General features: G+C 60.4%; 1 protein-coding gene across 2 annotated transcripts in view; it reads right to left on the reverse strand.

Annotated features, from left to right (window-relative positions):
* HDAC4 (histone deacetylase 4) overlaps positions 1–16162 on the reverse strand; it is a 288523-nt gene that overhangs the window by 44196 nt on the left and 228165 nt on the right. For both annotated transcript variants that reach the window (XM_052636482.1, XM_052636481.1), the window contains exons 13-16: positions 10389–10627; positions 5727–5984; positions 3425–3611; positions 1095–1228 (exon numbers count right to left, since the gene is read on the reverse strand). In XM_052636482.1, the coding sequence (XP_052492442.1) occupies positions 1095–1228; positions 3425–3611; positions 5727–5984; positions 10389–10627 (818 nt within the window). The remainder of the gene's footprint in view (positions 1–1094; positions 1229–3424; positions 3612–5726; positions 5985–10388; positions 10628–16162) is intronic.

A 16162-nucleotide genomic window follows, 5' to 3' on the forward strand; every position in this document is an offset into this window, starting at 1 on the left:
CGGACCGATGCTGCCCCCCAGTGGCGTGTCCTCACTGTGTCTGGAAGCAGGTGCGGCCTCTCCAGCCCTCTGCCTGGGGTCCCTATCGTCTTTCCAGAGGGACTCCTGGGCCGGATTCTGGGCCCAGACCTCCAGCCATCTCCTCCAAAGATCGTGAGTCGTCATAAGCTGGCAAAGATGTGGGGTCACCAGAGACGGGCTGACCTCAACTCCTCAACACCCTGTCCCGATGAGGGGCAGATGGGGAGTGGGCTCTGACCACACCCTCCAGACGGCGCTGGGCTCCGAAGGATGGACGGAATAGTTCTGCTCAGCCATAGGCTCAGGCTTTCCAGGGTCACCCTGCAGAGCTCAACCTCCTGCTAGCACCCTATCCCTGGCTTTGTGGGATTCATGGTTTGGGGAACACAGCAGGTCCCCACTGGGTGGGCACATGGGAGGCCAGGCCCTGTTGTCCTGGAGGGCTCCCAGGAGGTGGTGTCGCCTGCCTGCTCCACAGATGACAGTGCTATGGCGTCCACAGCCTGGAGCCCCCCTGCTTGTGCACAGATGCCCTTCTACCCCGACCCCCCACCCCAGACCCAAAGTCCCTTACGGTGGCCACACTCCTGCATCAGAGGGGTGGAGGGACCTCACAGAGTCCTTCAGCAGACCTGTCCTCCAGGACCCAATGTTCAGGGGTGCAGAGGTGGGGACCGAATTCTGGGCAGACTGGTCTGCCCACCACCTCCACCCTGCAGGCCTGAGGCTCTACCCACACCCTGAGAGGAGCTTTCCCAAAAACTCAAGGAAGAGAACCTTCGATGAAGAGCCAGCCAAAACAACCATCTTCCCCCAGATCAGAGCCACCAGATCCCATCCCGCGGCAGAGGCCCTGGGATAGCCTGGCTGTGCATCCTGGGCGATGAGAGGGAGCCTGGTGAAAGGCAGGCTTCCCAGAGGATGACCAGGAAGGGGAGTAGGTGAGAGGGGGCCGGGGAAGGGCCCCTCGGGTTCCTCCAGAGGGCAGGCCTGCGTGTCTGCCTGCGCAAGGGTGGCGTCCCCCAGGTCATCACACACGGCCTGGCTCGCGACACCCGCAGGGCTGCCCTCACCTCACATTTGCCTCGCAGGCCGGTCTCCTGCAGCCGCGACCAGATGCTCTGGATGCGCCCGGCGTGCTCCGGGTGGCTGTTGGTGTTCCCGCAGGTGCACTGGTGCTTCAGCATTAGCGTGTCGTACACGAGGCCTGCAGCGGAGGAGGCAGGGGTGGCTGCGCTCAGAGGAGCCCTCGGGGTACCCGGCAGCTGGTCCCCCTGCCAGGGGAGCTGAGCTCAGGGCACTTGCCCAACAGCCAGAGTCCGCAACACCCGGGGGAGCCGGTGAGGGAGGGAGACATGAAAAGGCAGCCCTATCCCCAGGACTCAGGGCTCTCATATCACAGGGACCAGGCTGACCCAGACAGCGGGGAGGTTTTGGTCCCAAACTCAGGTCTGCCAGGGACCCGATCTATGGAGTAGTTTGCCCCTGTGGACTGAGATCCATCCGTCCGAGGTTCTTGGGGCTTAGAAGGCTCGGTTTCTGCCTGCGGAAACATGCAGAGCCGCTGGACAGGAGCACACGCGCGTGCACACACACACAGACACACGCAGAGACGCAACTGCATTTGAAATTAGCCTAGACAGTGGGGCGGGGGAGGGTGGGGCGCGGCCTTCCAATAGCAGAGCAGCAGGACAGGAGCACACTGACGGAAACACAGACGCACATGCCTGTCCACGTGGACCGCAGGTGCGCGCGTGTGTGGACAGCTCCAGGACATGGGCCCCACCCGACGGCATCACGGCGACACAGCCGCGTGCTGCTGCTCACAGGGTGCGAGGCGGGAGCGCCACGGTGAAGCCACCCGTGCCCCTTTCGCAGACGGGGAACGGCAGCAGAGCAAGCGGGGAGTGGCCAGGACGCTGCGGAGACGCGTGTGGACGCAGGAAGAGGCCCAGAGTGGCCCACGGCAGTGTGGACCCCGCAGAGCCCTGGCTTTGGAAAATACACCGTGTCTGTGTCTACCTGCCTGTCTGGCTATGCACAGACACAATCTTGGACGTGTGGCCTGATGCTGACAGCGGCTCCCCCGGGGTGGGGTCGGGGCCACCCACTGCCTGCTCAGGGTGTCCACTCTGTGTGCTTTCTTTCAAGGAACATGCACTGTTTCATAAGTGTCAAAAAGGAATAATGAAGAGAAACTGGGAAACAGCAACAGAGCGGGGCTCGCCGGCCAGGACACTTGTGGTGACATCATGCTGGCCCGCCGGCTCCCTCGTGGGGACCCCCGAGCACCCAGGGGGCACACGCGACGTGAGAGTGTCTCCACTGGGGTCCTGGGGTCACCCGAGCTGTGCCTCCTAAGCACGGGCCCAGCTCAGCCGATGCCAAGGACTCACTCTTAAAGAGCCCCTGCTGACTACTCGTGACGCCTTGCAATTCTCTGGTTTTCTTACTGCAAAGCAGGAATTTAACTTCTGGAAACTGACTATGAAACTCTTCTCCGAATATGATCAGTCTCCTTCCAAAATCTGACAAGGGGAACGTAGCCACATTTGCACGTTACAGCGAAACAGAGTGTTCGGTGAGATCTGATGGTGCGGGATGAAATGGAACTGCATTTAGATAACCTGTCCTGAGTGTGTCCTTGGGAAGAAACACCCGACGCATTAGCACAGGACGGGGTGAGGCGCTGTCCTGGGGCCCTCTGTCCCAGGCGGGGTGGGGGCCGGTGGCAGGGGCCGACCCGGAGCCCCTGGGCCGGGACAGCCAGTCCAGCGCCTCGACTCCGGCAGACGCTGCACTCAGCCCTCTGCCCTGACTACCAGGGAACGCTTTCAGGCGGAGAGAGACTTCTGCAGGGTTGGGAGGCTGTGGGTGGGGGTGTGACAAGACCACAGGCAGGAGCAGGCCGTGGGCCGTCCAGGAGCGGAAGCGAGCGTCTGGGCCAGCCGTGCCCTGCACCCACTCCACCTGCACGGTCCAGGCATCACCCGGGCCTCATGAGCAGGGCCCTGGGCGGAGCCTAGGTCCAAGGGCAGGATAGACGAGGGAGGGCAAGGTGGTGACCCCGCCGACCCTGGGCGGGAAGCTGCCTGGTGGGGGCAGGCCCAGGGATGGGCAGTTCTCTGAGGCCATGCTTCTCTGGGGAAGAGGAGATGGGCTTCTTGGCCAGGACAGACGCTGGTGACCTCTCTCTGTCTGGTGCCCCCAGGCTGGGGCTGAGCCTCGGGCAGAAGGTCAGGGGGGTGTGAGGCTGGGCACCACCCGGGAGCCTCGCCCAGTCTGAGCCTTGCCCTCTGGCCCCGCAGGCCCTGCGTGGCACCTCCCTCATGCCTGCAGCCGCGGCTCCCCCGAGAGGGGGCCCTCGCCCTCCCCCGGCCCCCAACAACCCGCCCCACGGTACCTGTGGTGAACCTCGGCTTGGCTGGGGGCTCCTGCACGGACATAGGGAAGGTGGCAGACGCGGGGGAGGACTGCGCCCGGGATAGGGGCCGGTGCCCGCCGAAGGACACGGGGATGCCAGCGGCCTCCATGGATGCCTGGTAGTTCCTCAGCTGGTGGATCCGCTGCTGCTCCAGGAGGAGGGCTTGCTGGGGGCGGAGGAAAGGGGCCACTCTGTTGCTTCCCGGCATCTCCTGTCCCCGGCTGTAGGGCTATGGGGCCCCTCTCTCCCAGACCCTCCGCCCCACTGCCCCGGGCTCCCAGTGCAGAGCCTCGTGCCAGGCTGCTGGGGAGAAGCCTGCCCTCTGGGCCAGGAGGGCGGCCAGTGAGGCGGTGGCCTAGGGCCCTGCTGATGAGTTTGGACATCCCCATGGGAAGACAGACCGTCAGCGGAAAAGCCTGCTCAGAGCTAATGGGGGGCCTGGGCAGCCTGGGGGCCGTGGAGGGCTCCTTGAGGAGGTGACACCTGGGTGGCGGGGTGGCAGTACCCAGGCAGAGGGTGCTGGCGGGGGGGTGGACTCTGCAGTGTGAAGGCAGGGACTCGGGGCGGGTCCGGTTTTGCCCAGGGAGGCGGTCGGAACCCGGGGAGAGGTGGTGGGACGGGTGGGGGGCCTGCCCGGCCCTGCCAGGAGCACGGCTGTTTCTGTGGGGACCCGGGGGGTCTCCTCCCTGCACGGCCGAGGAGGGAAGGGCAGGACACCCTACTTTGGAGCCTGCGCTGCAGGGGGGTGAGGAGCAGACTGCCGCCCCTGCCTTGGGCCTCCCTCCGCAGGTGCTTCCTCCCACGGCCTCTCCAGATGTGACACCTGACGCCCCCGGAGCAGGTGCCCGTCTCCAGGTGACTCTGCAGACTGCTGCGCGTGCCACTGCATTTCCCGAGACGGGCTTGCGGTTCTTCTCCCGAGAACCAGACACCCAGCGCCTCCGATCACTGCCTCAGACTCAGAGCCCAGGGATAACTCCCCTAAGAGAATGCCGACCACCTTATCATTGGCAAGACACCAGCCCTAAAAAACTGCCTCCAGGTTTCACACTAGCGCAGTAAGAACACGCTGAACTCCAGTTATAAGAGGAAGCCGCTGCCTCTGTGAACGGGCGAGGCCCTGACCTAAGCCCCCGGCGCGGGAGGCCCGCGGCCTGGATGGCCCGCCTGGCGCGCTCACACTGCCGAGTCCACACGGCAGTGGGGACAGTGGCTTCCCCTGCCCTGCCCTCCTTGCTGTCATCAGCACTGGCTCCAGGGGCCCTTGAAGAGCAGGGGTTTAGGGCTAACACTGGCTGAGACGTGAGACAGGCTGCCCTCTGAATGAGAACTAGCAAAAGTGACCGCCAGCCACCTGTGGCCCCGCCTTTAAATGCGGAGCCAGGGAGAAGGCTGACCTGCTACCCAAGAGGGGCTCCTGGGAAACCGAGGCACTGAGCTGAGCCTTGGTGTCACCTCCCACCCTGGTCCCGGGGCGGTGGGGGAGGCACCCCCTGGGCTGTTGGGGGAGGGGGAGTATGCCTGGGCAGCTAGCACTGGGCCCACGGGGAGGGTTGGCTGAGCCAGGGCCCCACACCCAAGGTGCTGAGCTCCACAATGAAGGACACCATTAGATTTTAGAGTCCACCCCTTGGACGCCCTGGCCCAGCTTCTCAGGAACAAGACCACTCCCTGGGGGCACTCAGGCCTAAGACGGGGTTCCAACTGGCTAGCTGGCTGTCCTAGTGCTTTCTCGTTCCGGCCGTTTTATTCTTCACTGTAAGTTAACGAGTCACTCCTTGGGTGTATTCATCGTCTCTTAGGAGTCTGTTAACTGTCAGTGCCAGGGAACCTCACTGGCTCTGGGTGTCCAGACCAGGCTGCTTTTCTGGATCTGCCAGGCTGGTCACTAGTGTCTTCTTGGGCCCAAAGGTCATGGCTTCTGACCAGATGCTGCAAACCTTCTTGATCAATGATTAAGTCAGCCTCCCTCTTCCCCTTCTATGCTGAATCCACCAGCATTTGGATTTGCGTTAATCTGCAGCCTTTGGGCCTGAAGGGGAACCATCCCTAGGGAGTCTGGGGCTTGCTCAGCTGAGAAGCAGGTGCATAAATACACAGTGGACAGAGGGCCAGTGTCTCGGGGTGATACCTGCAAAGCAGAGCTCACGTCACATCTGCCTCCCGTATTAGGAGGGAAAGCTGGGGGCCTGGACCGGCAGGTGTGGAGGACGAAGACCTTAGACTTGCTCTAGGGGCCGTGCTCACCCGCTGCTGCCCATCCCCCCCACTCTGCGGGCACCTGTCTGAAGAGCAGCTCCTGCTCTGTGGGCAGCCGCTGGCCGGGGTCCGCCTCCCGTGGGGGCTCCGTCTCCTCGTCATCACTCTCAATGGGCTCCTGCTTCACCTGCACCCCAGCCAGCGCATGGGCCTCCTTCTGCCCCGGGAGCCGGTCCAGGAAGGGCTCCTCCAGAAGTGCCTGGTGCTCCCGCAACTCCTCCTCCGTCTCCTCGGGGTGGCTCTCGGGCTGCCGGGCTGGCTCGCTGGGTTTGGGGATCATCTGTAACACAGGGTTACCAGGTGGAGTGTGGCGGGATGGGGATGAGAGAGGTGCTGGGACAGGAAGGGGGTGGTCACAGAGCCCACGTCTCGGGATCAGAGAGCTGACCTGGGCTGAGGCAGGACACACACAGAGCCCACGTCTCAGGATCAGCGGGGCTGACCGTCCGAGGATGCTGTCACCCTGGGCTGAGGCAGGACAGGACACAGACACACACACACAGAGCCCACATCTCAGGAACAATGGGGCTGACCGCCCAAAGATGCTGTCACCCTGGGCTGAGGCAGGACAGGACACAGACACACACACAGAGCCCATGTCTCAGGAACAATGGGGCTGACCGCCCAAAGATGCTGTCACCCTGGGCTGAGGCAGGACAGGACACAGACACACACACAGAGCCCATGTCTCAGGAACAATAGGGCTGACCATCCGAGGACACTGTCACTCTGGGCTGAGGCAGGGGACATGCAGACACACACACAAAGACACACACACACATGCATGCACGCACACACACACGCGCGTGCTGGGCACTGTCCTTGGTGTGTGCCCGTGTGTGTATGTGCACACACACACACACACACGCCAGGAGCTGTTCACGGTGCACATGTGTGCGCATGCGCACACGTGCACGCACACGTGCACACACGCGTGTGCACACACGCGTGCGCGCACACACACACGCATGCACATACACACACGCGCGCGCACACACACACACACACGCACGCCGGGCGCTGTCCGTAGTGCTGAGATAAAACAGCCTAGTGTGGTACCTGCTACCACGTGCTTGTTTGCCAGGCACAGTGAATCGCAATGCAGTCACTCACCACAATCGCAAGGTGTTGACCCACATCCATACCTGGGTGTGAAGTGGGGCTGGGGGGGTGCACCCTCCTTCCTTCTCAGTCACCCCACCCACCACCCCAGCAGCTCACAGCCAGGCACCACAGGGACAGGCGGCCTCTGAGTGCACTCACCCACGCCGCTGGCCCTGAGCCCACAGCCGGCACACCATGCCCCGTCCCTGCTGAACTTCCATGCGCAAGAGCCCCGCCCTGCCAGTGAGGACAGACCCTTCCCCACATCCTGACTGTTTCTAGAAGGAAACCAAGGGCTTCCAAGAAGCCTGAAGTTTTAGTCCTGAGCACTTGTGTTTCAAAAAGTCCTTCTGGAAGCACCTGCTCCCTGACCCACAGCTGGACGAGTGCAGCCTGGCCCATGAGGGGAGGACTGGGGACGCCTGTGCTAGGGCTGGGCTGCATGTGCGGTGAGCAGCCAGGGCCAGCTGTACCAAGGGCCCCAGGGCCAGGCCCCAGAGGAGGACGGACCCACTGACACCCTCCCGGGCAGCTGGCTTGCTCTGCCGAGTGAACAGTTTCAACTGGGCTAGGGACTTGTTCTAGTGACCGTCCCCTAAGCTGCTGTGCTAAGCTCTGCAAAGGAAGCACGCTGTGAAAGGCAAGCCCGGCCCCTCTCTACATCCGCCCCAAGGCAGCATATCCTCAGGAAGTTCCAATCCAGCTGGAACACGGAGGACACAGCTCCTGGAGCAGGTCCGTGCTCAGCGGAAGGTGAGGGGTGTGAGTGGGGACAAAGCCACGGGGCGGGGAGGGGGCAGACAGGCTCCAAACCATTTCGAGTAAACAATCCTCCAACCTTACATCTGGTGATTTGACTGACTTCTCACAGCGGTTCATCCAAAAAGTGTTCTGAAAATCTGTCTTTGAAGACTTGGGGATCTGTCCATCTCATTTGCTTCCCACATACCTGGAGCTGGTGAGGCCCCACTATGAGCTTTGTGCTTGGACAGAGTCCACTGGGGGTGAGACCACCACCTCCCGACCAGGCTGGGGGCAGAAGGACCCATCTCCACCAGCAGAGGGCTCTGGGCCTCTCCCGGGGCCCCCAGGTCCACAGGGGCCTGGAAATCTCAGCAGGTGGCATCAGGAGCCTCAGCTTTATGGTCCGTGGGGCCAAAGTGCTCGCGCTTCTGTCATCCCTCAGCGTCTGATGCAGAGCCCAACAGGTAACAGGCTGGGGTTGACGGGAGGTTTGGGGAGCGCAGGACCTGGGAAGGTGGCTGGGGGACAGACTGGTGAGTAGACGTCACAGCAGAGTGACGGGGAGGGAACAAGGACAGGGGAGAGTGGGAGCAGGCAAGGCCCCTGTGGTGTGCTCCAGGGTGCGGCTGTGAGGGAAGAGGCTGTGGGCACTGCGTGGGAGGAGGGAGGAGGACACGGGGACGGGGCGTGGACAGCGGGGGGGACATGGGGACGGGAGCCCCCAGCACCACAGACTTAAGCCTCCAGATGATGGTCTGGGAGGCAGGTGCTGTCTCAGAGCGGGAGGCAAGCTCCTCTCTGCTGTGGGAAGATAAAGAGTCAGGCTGAGAACGGGTGGTGTCAGGGGACTGCCTGCAGAGAAATGACCCTTTGGGGGCTCAGTCAGGAGGGGGTGGAAGATCAGCAGAGGGGCTGGTCCAGGCGCGCCAGGGGACCCCAGGGATTCCAGGCCAGGCGCCTAAGGACAGCTGCATGGAGGGAGGTCGGGGCATGAGGGGCATGGGACCTGGGCCTGCCACAGAGAGGCTGAGACCCAAACTCTGGGCATCCTGTGAGGGGCTGTCCTGGGAACGGGGATCGGAGCAAGGGGTCGGGCGATAGGCCAGGGCTGGAAATGATGGTTAGGAAGAAACAGGCAGACAAAGAAGCAGGGAAACGGAGGCGGGGCTTCTCCCAGGGAACTTGGAGAAGCCGTGGCTGATCCTGGAGGAGCCGGGGCTGCCGCCGGCCCTGCCAGGAGGTCAGCTCTGAGTGGGCATGTGTGACCTTGGGAACGACCGCGCTGACCCAGCAGCAAAGAGCACACACAGAGCCACTCTGCCTCCCCAAGGCCTTCTGGGCCTCAGGAGCACCCTCTCACCAACTGAGCGAGAACGGAGGGAACTCCATGCTTGGAACAGCAAGCTTCTAAAAGCCAGACTGGAGTTCAGGGCCCAAACCAAACTGGTGAGCAGGCCAGCGTTTAAGATTACTGGACACGCTCACCATTAGATGCCCAAACAATTGGGACCCCGTGTTCACGTTCACAACTGGGCTGAGGAGCAGTAACCCATGCGAGAAATGGCTGAGACCCTGGTGCACTCCAGCCAGAGCTGTGGGGTGGGGCTGCGGGCCTTGGCTCAGGAGCCTTCAGGCCACGGGCTCGGAAGACCGAGGGCAGAAATGTCGGTGCTGGCAGTGCTGGGTACGACTGTCAGCTCCCCGCACCCTCTGGGAGATCAGTGCATAAACGCTTCAATTAGCTGTCGCTCGTGACAGCAAATCAATCACGGAGGGAAATCCAGAGAGATCAGCCGCGTCTGTCTCTCTGTTGGAGAACATACCACACGTGAACAGGTGTTCCCGTCTTTCCAGTCCCCTACCCTGTCACTCAGAGAACGGCACAACACAATTAAGAAGACAGTCGGCATCAGAAAGGTGACACAGAGTGCCTCTGACACTTCGGCCTCCGTCTTGCCCACCTTAAAGGTGCCTTTCCTGCCCCGCGGGGCTGCGTTCAGCCGCCCCACCCACTCCTGACCCTGCCCTGTGCCATCTGGTAGGGGAGCCCGCCAGGCAGAGGGGCTCTGGGGCAGGGGTGCTGAGCCTGTGTCCAAGCGCTTGGGCAGGCAGTAGGGCCTGGTCTGGGGCAGCTTGCTGTATGTTCAGGGCCCCCAGTTCTCCCAGGATGGGAGCTGCCGGGCAATGTGATGGCTCTGTGTTTAACCTTTGGAGGAACCGCTGGACAGCTTTCCAGAGTAGTTCCTCTCATTCTCTATCAGAAAAGGGCTTTGCTTCCAATGTTAGCATTTGGAACCAGTTATTTGAAACTGCTGCTCTTGCTTCAATAACCAGCAGGGAGGGCCACACTGACCTCGGTGCCGCCTGCTGCTGAAAGCAGTTCGGGAGTGACCCACCAGATGCTGGATGGAGGGATGCAGACCTCTGGGCAGGAGCCCTCTGGCCGAGGCTGCTGCAATGGGCAGGCACAGCGCCAGTGTCCAGGGGCCTGGAACCTGTGCTTCGGGGGCCCTGTGCCTCTGCTGGGGATTCTCCGCTGGGGACTCTCCGCTGGGGACTCTCTGCTGGGAGTTTGCTTAAGAGGATAAATCCGCTTAAGAAACCCCAGAGACCCGTGAGGGGCAAGGAGAATAAGCCACCCAGGGACACAGACGCTTCGGGAACATAGCCCACCCCACTCCTGCCTCCTTCATGCCACCAACGGGACAAGCTGCTCACTGCCCTTGTGTCCCCGGCCCCGCCCCCACGTGTTCCCGGCCCCGCCCCGTGCTCCCGGCCCCGCCCCCCGTGTTCCCGGCCCCGCCCCCACCACGCCCGGCCCCGCCCCGCGCCTCACCTTGTTGAGGTGCAGCTGCGGCTGCTGGAAGTGCTGCTTGTGCTTCTCCAGGAACTGCTGGTGCTGCTGCTGGATGACCAGGTGCTGCAGCGCCTGCGCGCTCTGAGGCAGCGGCGCCGACTGCGTGCGGCCCAGCGGGCGGTGCTGCCGCAGCTTGTGCACCGAGGGCGCCACGCGCTCAGCCCCTACCAGGGGCTGCGCGTGCAGGGGCAGCGCACCCAGGCCTGCAAGATAGCGGTCTGGAGAGAGCACGGGGAGGGGAGGGACAGAAGGGAGGGGCGAGGCCTGGTGAGTCCGAGACGGAGGCTGGCCGCCACAGCCTCCCCGAAGCCCGCCAGGTCTGCTCCTGCACGCTGACCACCCGAAGCCTGGACTTAGAGGCAGTGGCCAGTCATCTGGTCCCCCCATACCCAGTCCAGGTCGTAAGTGGGCAGCCCCAGCACAGGTGCCCTCAGAGGAAGGGGCCAGGGTCTGGTGGCTCCAGAATGTTCTGGAAAACCAGCGAGTGGGCACCTTCTTGACAGCCTCAGAAACCCAGGTTTGAGGAAGACACCTGCCCTTATGAACCAAACCATTTTAAGGGTCTCAAGACGTCGATTTTATACACAAAGAGGGCATCAACACTTGAAAAAAATTCTGATGCATGTTGTCAAAATCTCTGCAAATTTCTAGGAAAGGCTGTCACCTGCTGCCCAGGAGAAGGGCAGCTCGGCCTCACTGTGTCTGGGCTGAGTGTTTCAATTAAGAATCTGTGTGGACAGAAGAGGGTAGGTTTGAATCTGTGAATCTTGCTTCAAAATGCAACCTCCTCATGTGAACCAGGAGGTGGAATGTTCTCCTTCTATATTCCTTTCAGCCATCAGTACTTTTTCTTTTACAAATTGTGGGTTTAGACAGTTTACCATTTTCCCTGGTACCACAGGCAAAAGGGTGTAACAGACCCTTTCCAGGCCCCCTGAGTATCTGTCCCCCAGCACCAGAGCAGGAGAAACTAAACCACATCACTCAGGCTGCCTGTGACCCCAGATCAGGGCGTCTGACCAGGAAAATCACAGGTGGACAGGCCACGCCAGCTCTCAGCCACCCAGCGCTGACTCCTGCAGGGGGCTGTGTTGCCATGTTTAGTCGAACCCAAGCCCCCTCCAGGGGGAACTGACTATCAGTCTTTTCCTAGTCCCTTCCTGGAGGTTATTTCTGTATTAAAATTTTTGCTTTGTGTACAAATGGGAAAAAAAAGGTTCAACTCTAGCAAAATAGTCCTTCACTACCTTTTCAAAAAGTTAACCAGTCACAGTTCCCTAAACCACCATCACTTTTGATCCAACCCAAACAGTTTTCTGGAAAGATAAGTTATCTCAAACCTTATGATCTGCTTGGCTAGTAAACTAAAGTGAATAACTCGAAAGGTAGAACCAATTCTGTCCTGGGTTTTCTATTGATAGAAAAGTTAAAAACAAACAAAAACACAGCATCAGCGTGGAGAAGGTCTTTCATCAGTTGTTGGTCTGGTAGCTCAGTCAAGAGTCTGCCCGCAATGCAGGAGATCCAGGTTCAATCCCTGGGTCGGGAAGATCCCCTGGAGAAGGAAATGGCAACCCACTCCAGTATTCTTGCCTGGAGAATCCCATGGATGGAGGAGCCTGGTGGGCTACATACCATGGGGTCGCAAAGAGTCGGACACAACTGAGTGACTTCACTTTCACTTTCTTTCACTTGGTCTGGGTATTATGGGGGATTAAATCATTTCACCAGCTTCCCAGGTGGCACTAGTGGTAAAGAACCCTCCTGCCAATGCAGGAGACATAAGAGACGTGGGTTCAATCCCTGGGTTGGGAAGATCCCCTGGAGGAGGGCATGGCAACCCACTCCAGTATTCTTGCCTGGAGAATCCTGTGGACAGAGGAGCCTGGTGGGCTGCAGTCCACGAGGTGGCACAGACTCGAACATGACTGTGAAAGTCACTGAGTCTATGCGGTCCATGGGATTCTCCAGGGCAGAACACTGCAGTGGGTAGCCTTTCCCTTCTCCAGGGGACCTTGCCAATCCAGGGATCAAACCCAGGTCTCTCACATTGCAGGTGGATTCTTTACCAGCTGAGTGACCGGGGAAGCCCTAAGTGACTCAGCACGCAAATCGTTTCATGGAGGGAAGAAGGATGTCAGCCACTGGACGCTGCACTTATGGGATTAAAAGTCCACTTAGTCACTGAAAGTCACCCTCTCAGAAGACATCGCTTGTTTTTAAAGCTTCCTGGGCCCCCGAGAATGAGGGTGTCACAGGTGGCAGGGCTGCAGAGCCCTGCGTTGGGGCCACTGGGCTGGCCATGCATCATATCCGCAGGGAAGCGGCTCTCGGTTTTAGAGGAGGAAACAATTCCAGAGATCCAGTGTCTGCTGTGACCCCCGTTAGGGAACCAGGACACCAAGTGAGCTGGAGAGGCGGGGACTCTGGGTGCTCCAGGGCCCCCTCCCTGCGATTGGGGCTCCAGCCGCTTGATGCTGGCCCAAAAGCCCGCCTTGGCCAGGAAGACACCACCCTGAGGACACAGGCCTCTGTCCCTGCAGGGTGCGGGCAGCTGGTGGTGGAGAGGCCTGACTTCCAGTCCCTGATGCCGGGGGAGCCCGTGTCTACACGGAGCCCCGGCTGTTCAGGCTGGACCCCGGTCTAGTTCCCCTCCCTCCCCTCACCTCTTACCTCCACCCCCTTCACCCCAGATTAGGCTCTAGTTCTTCTGGCAGGGGGATGGGTAAAGCTGTGGGGCCCCCACACTTGAGGAAAGTGTCACGATCAGCACCCCTTAAAACTGGACATCTGACCTTCCAGGAGAAATACCCCATACCTGGTCCAATGTGGACTCAGGCCACACTTGAGTTCAGAAGTTTCTGGTTCAGAACTGGAAAATGACCCCTCATACCATTCACAGGAGCTTTTGATGGTAACTGGAAACTGGTTGGTTTTCGGTATGTGCTGTGAAACTTCCAAGCAAGAGGGCCCAGCACATTAGGGTCCAGTTCTGTCCTAGTGACCAGCTGGCCTGTGGAGGCTGGCTGGATAGCAGGGCCCTGGCAGCCTGTGGCTGCCCTTGTTCAGCCCCAGTGAAGGGACCTGAGGGTGGCCGGTGCTGAGCGGCTCCTCCCGGGGGCAGGGCGGGCCAGCCTCTTCAGAGGTCCTCTCTGGAGCAGGGGGTAAGGACGGCTATGGGACGGGAGCTCCCGGTGAGCACCCAGCCCTTCCGCAGACACTTGGGCTGAAGGTTTCCTTCACCTGCACTAACAGCGAGCGACTCTGCAAACAAAGGTGCCGCACAGGCGCCCCCTCAGGTGTGGGGGTTCAAGAAAAAGAGGAGTCGAAAAGCCAAACCGCCCTCTGTTCTGGGCCCGGTTCGGCTGCGCCGGCCTTGGCTCTGGGGATCCTGTTCAGTCCACGTGGATTCTCACGTGAAATCCACGTGAGACAGGTGACTCCTGTGGCCTGAGCCCTTACACACCCACTGTCCAACTTAAAGAGTCTTGAAAGCTGGGGTGTGTCGACCTGCACACCCCACCTTGACCAGCTGCTCAGTGTTCAACCTGGGGATTGTCTGGGGCACTGGGCTCTTTTCAGCAGACTAGCACACAATCACCGGCTATCAGGAGCCTCCTGCAGCGGCGAGGACCCAGGCTGTGGGAGCTACTCTGAGCAGGCGCCATGTGGAACTCACACCCGCACGCCTGCTCCCCGACAGACCCAGGCCGGCTGCTCCTCCCGCACGGTCAGCCTTTGTGGAATGATGTGGCCCTAGCTCTGACACCATCTGTCCACAGTGACCACCAGCAAGCAGGCACGTCTGTGGGCCCTGGGAACCTCAGAGAACCTACCAGAAGCCAGCCTGCAGTGTAAGCCCGACCCTTCCTGACATGGCTCAGACACCGCCTGGCACCAGGTGCCACCGCAGAGGTATCTGCTGTGCCCTTTCTGGCATCAGACGCTGAGGGGGTGCCGGGAGGGGCTGCGCAAGGTAACTCGGTGTCTGCGCTCTGGGGGATGGAGGTGCGCAGAGAAATTGCCCGTGCTGAGCGCCCGGGAGGCCCCCGAGTTGGGCCTGACGTGGAGGAAGGGCCCTGAGGCCGGGCATGCAGCAGGCGATGTGGGCCTCGTCAGCGCTGGGTGAGCCTGCACCCCGAGCGCAGTGCGGGCCGGGGGCTGTGCGCCAGGCCGGAGCTGTCTGCCTGTGCTACCCGTGCTGGTGGGATGGTCCCCGTTCCTACCACGCCTCAGCCAGCGGCCACATGAGAACGTGGCGAATCACACGTGGCCTGGAGAAGCCACAGCCCGCCCCCGCTTTTAACTGTCACTGTCCAGGGGAGGGACGGGGGCAGGGGTCGTTGGGGAGTTTGGGATGGACGCATACACACCGCTGGGTTTAAAATGGGGAACAGACCTGTTGAGCAGCACACGGAACTCCGCTCCGTGTGGTGTAGCGGTCTGGATGGGGGGCGGGTTTGAGGGAGCACGGGTATGTGTGTATGAGTGGCTGGGTCCCTCCACTGCCCACCTGAAATGGTCACCGCACTGTTTGTTAACAATGAAAGTGAGATTTTCACTATGAAAGTGAAAAGCCTCAGTTGCTCAGTCGAGTCCAACTCTGCGACCCTATGGACTGCCGTCCGCCAGGCTCCTCTGTCCATGGGATTTTTCTAAGCAAGAACACTGGAGTGGGTCGCCATTCCCTTCTCCAGGGGAATCTCCCTGACCCATGGATTAAATCTGAGTCTCCTGCATTGCAGGCAGATGTTTTAGTGTCTGAGCCACCAAGGAAGTATTGTTTGTTAATTGGCTATACTCCAATACAAAATAAAAAGTGAAAAGAGCAAAAAAAAAAAGTGAAAAAACCACAACTTCCAGTGTCAGTGTGAACGGCCACAGCTCTGGGCCTGGGGAGGGCTTTCTGGCAAACCTACAGGAGTGTAAGGCGACCCCAGGGAGGCCCAGGAACAGGGAGTGGGGCAGGGAAGGGCCCACACGACGCTGGGAAGGACAGACAGGCCAGCTGGGAAGTAAGGGAGAGAGCAAGGGCGAATGTTGAGAACGATAGAACCAAATGTCTCCACCAGAGCAACCAACAGCTGAGGGGGACTTCCCGGCTGATACTGATACTGGGGGCTCTGTCGGCCCTCCTAAAACCTGGGGAGGAAGCTAAAGACCCAGCTGGATGGTGCCTGGACCTGGGAGGTCAGCTCTGCAGCAGGGCCCCCTCATTTCACAGCGAACCCTGAGCACTCTGTCACTCGGAAAGTAACACCTTTACACTGCTGTTGCTATGCAAATCTTATAGCAAATTTGTGTGTGTGTGTGTGAGTCACTCAATCATGTCTGACTCTTTGTGACCCCATGCACTGTAGCCCGCCAGGCTCCTCTGTCCATGGGATTCTCCAGGCAAGAATTCTGGAGTGGGTTGCCGGGCCCTCCTCCAGGGGATCTTCCTGACCCAGGGATTGAACCTGGGTCTCCTGCATTGCAGGCAGAATCTTTACCATTTGAGCCACCAGGAAAGCCTTAATTTTTTTTTCTAAACATAACCACCCATTAGATGGGGCACGTTTTTTAAAAAAAAAACGCTGCTGATAGGAATCTGCTGCCCAGCAGGGCCATCTGTGCTCCATCACACCCTGAGCACCCAAAGGGCAGACACGTCAGGGAGCTGGCAACCTGCTCTTGGGAAATCAACCAGAAGGTGTGTCTGAGGCTCTGGCTTCCACGCCCCTGGCTCTGTGAGTGGACTCGGCCTCTCCGGC

This window comes from Budorcas taxicolor, chromosome 3, assembly GCF_023091745.1.
Source record: "Budorcas taxicolor isolate Tak-1 chromosome 3, Takin1.1, whole genome shotgun sequence".
In the NCBI taxonomy this organism is placed as follows: Eukaryota; Metazoa; Chordata; class Mammalia; order Artiodactyla; family Bovidae; genus Budorcas; species Budorcas taxicolor.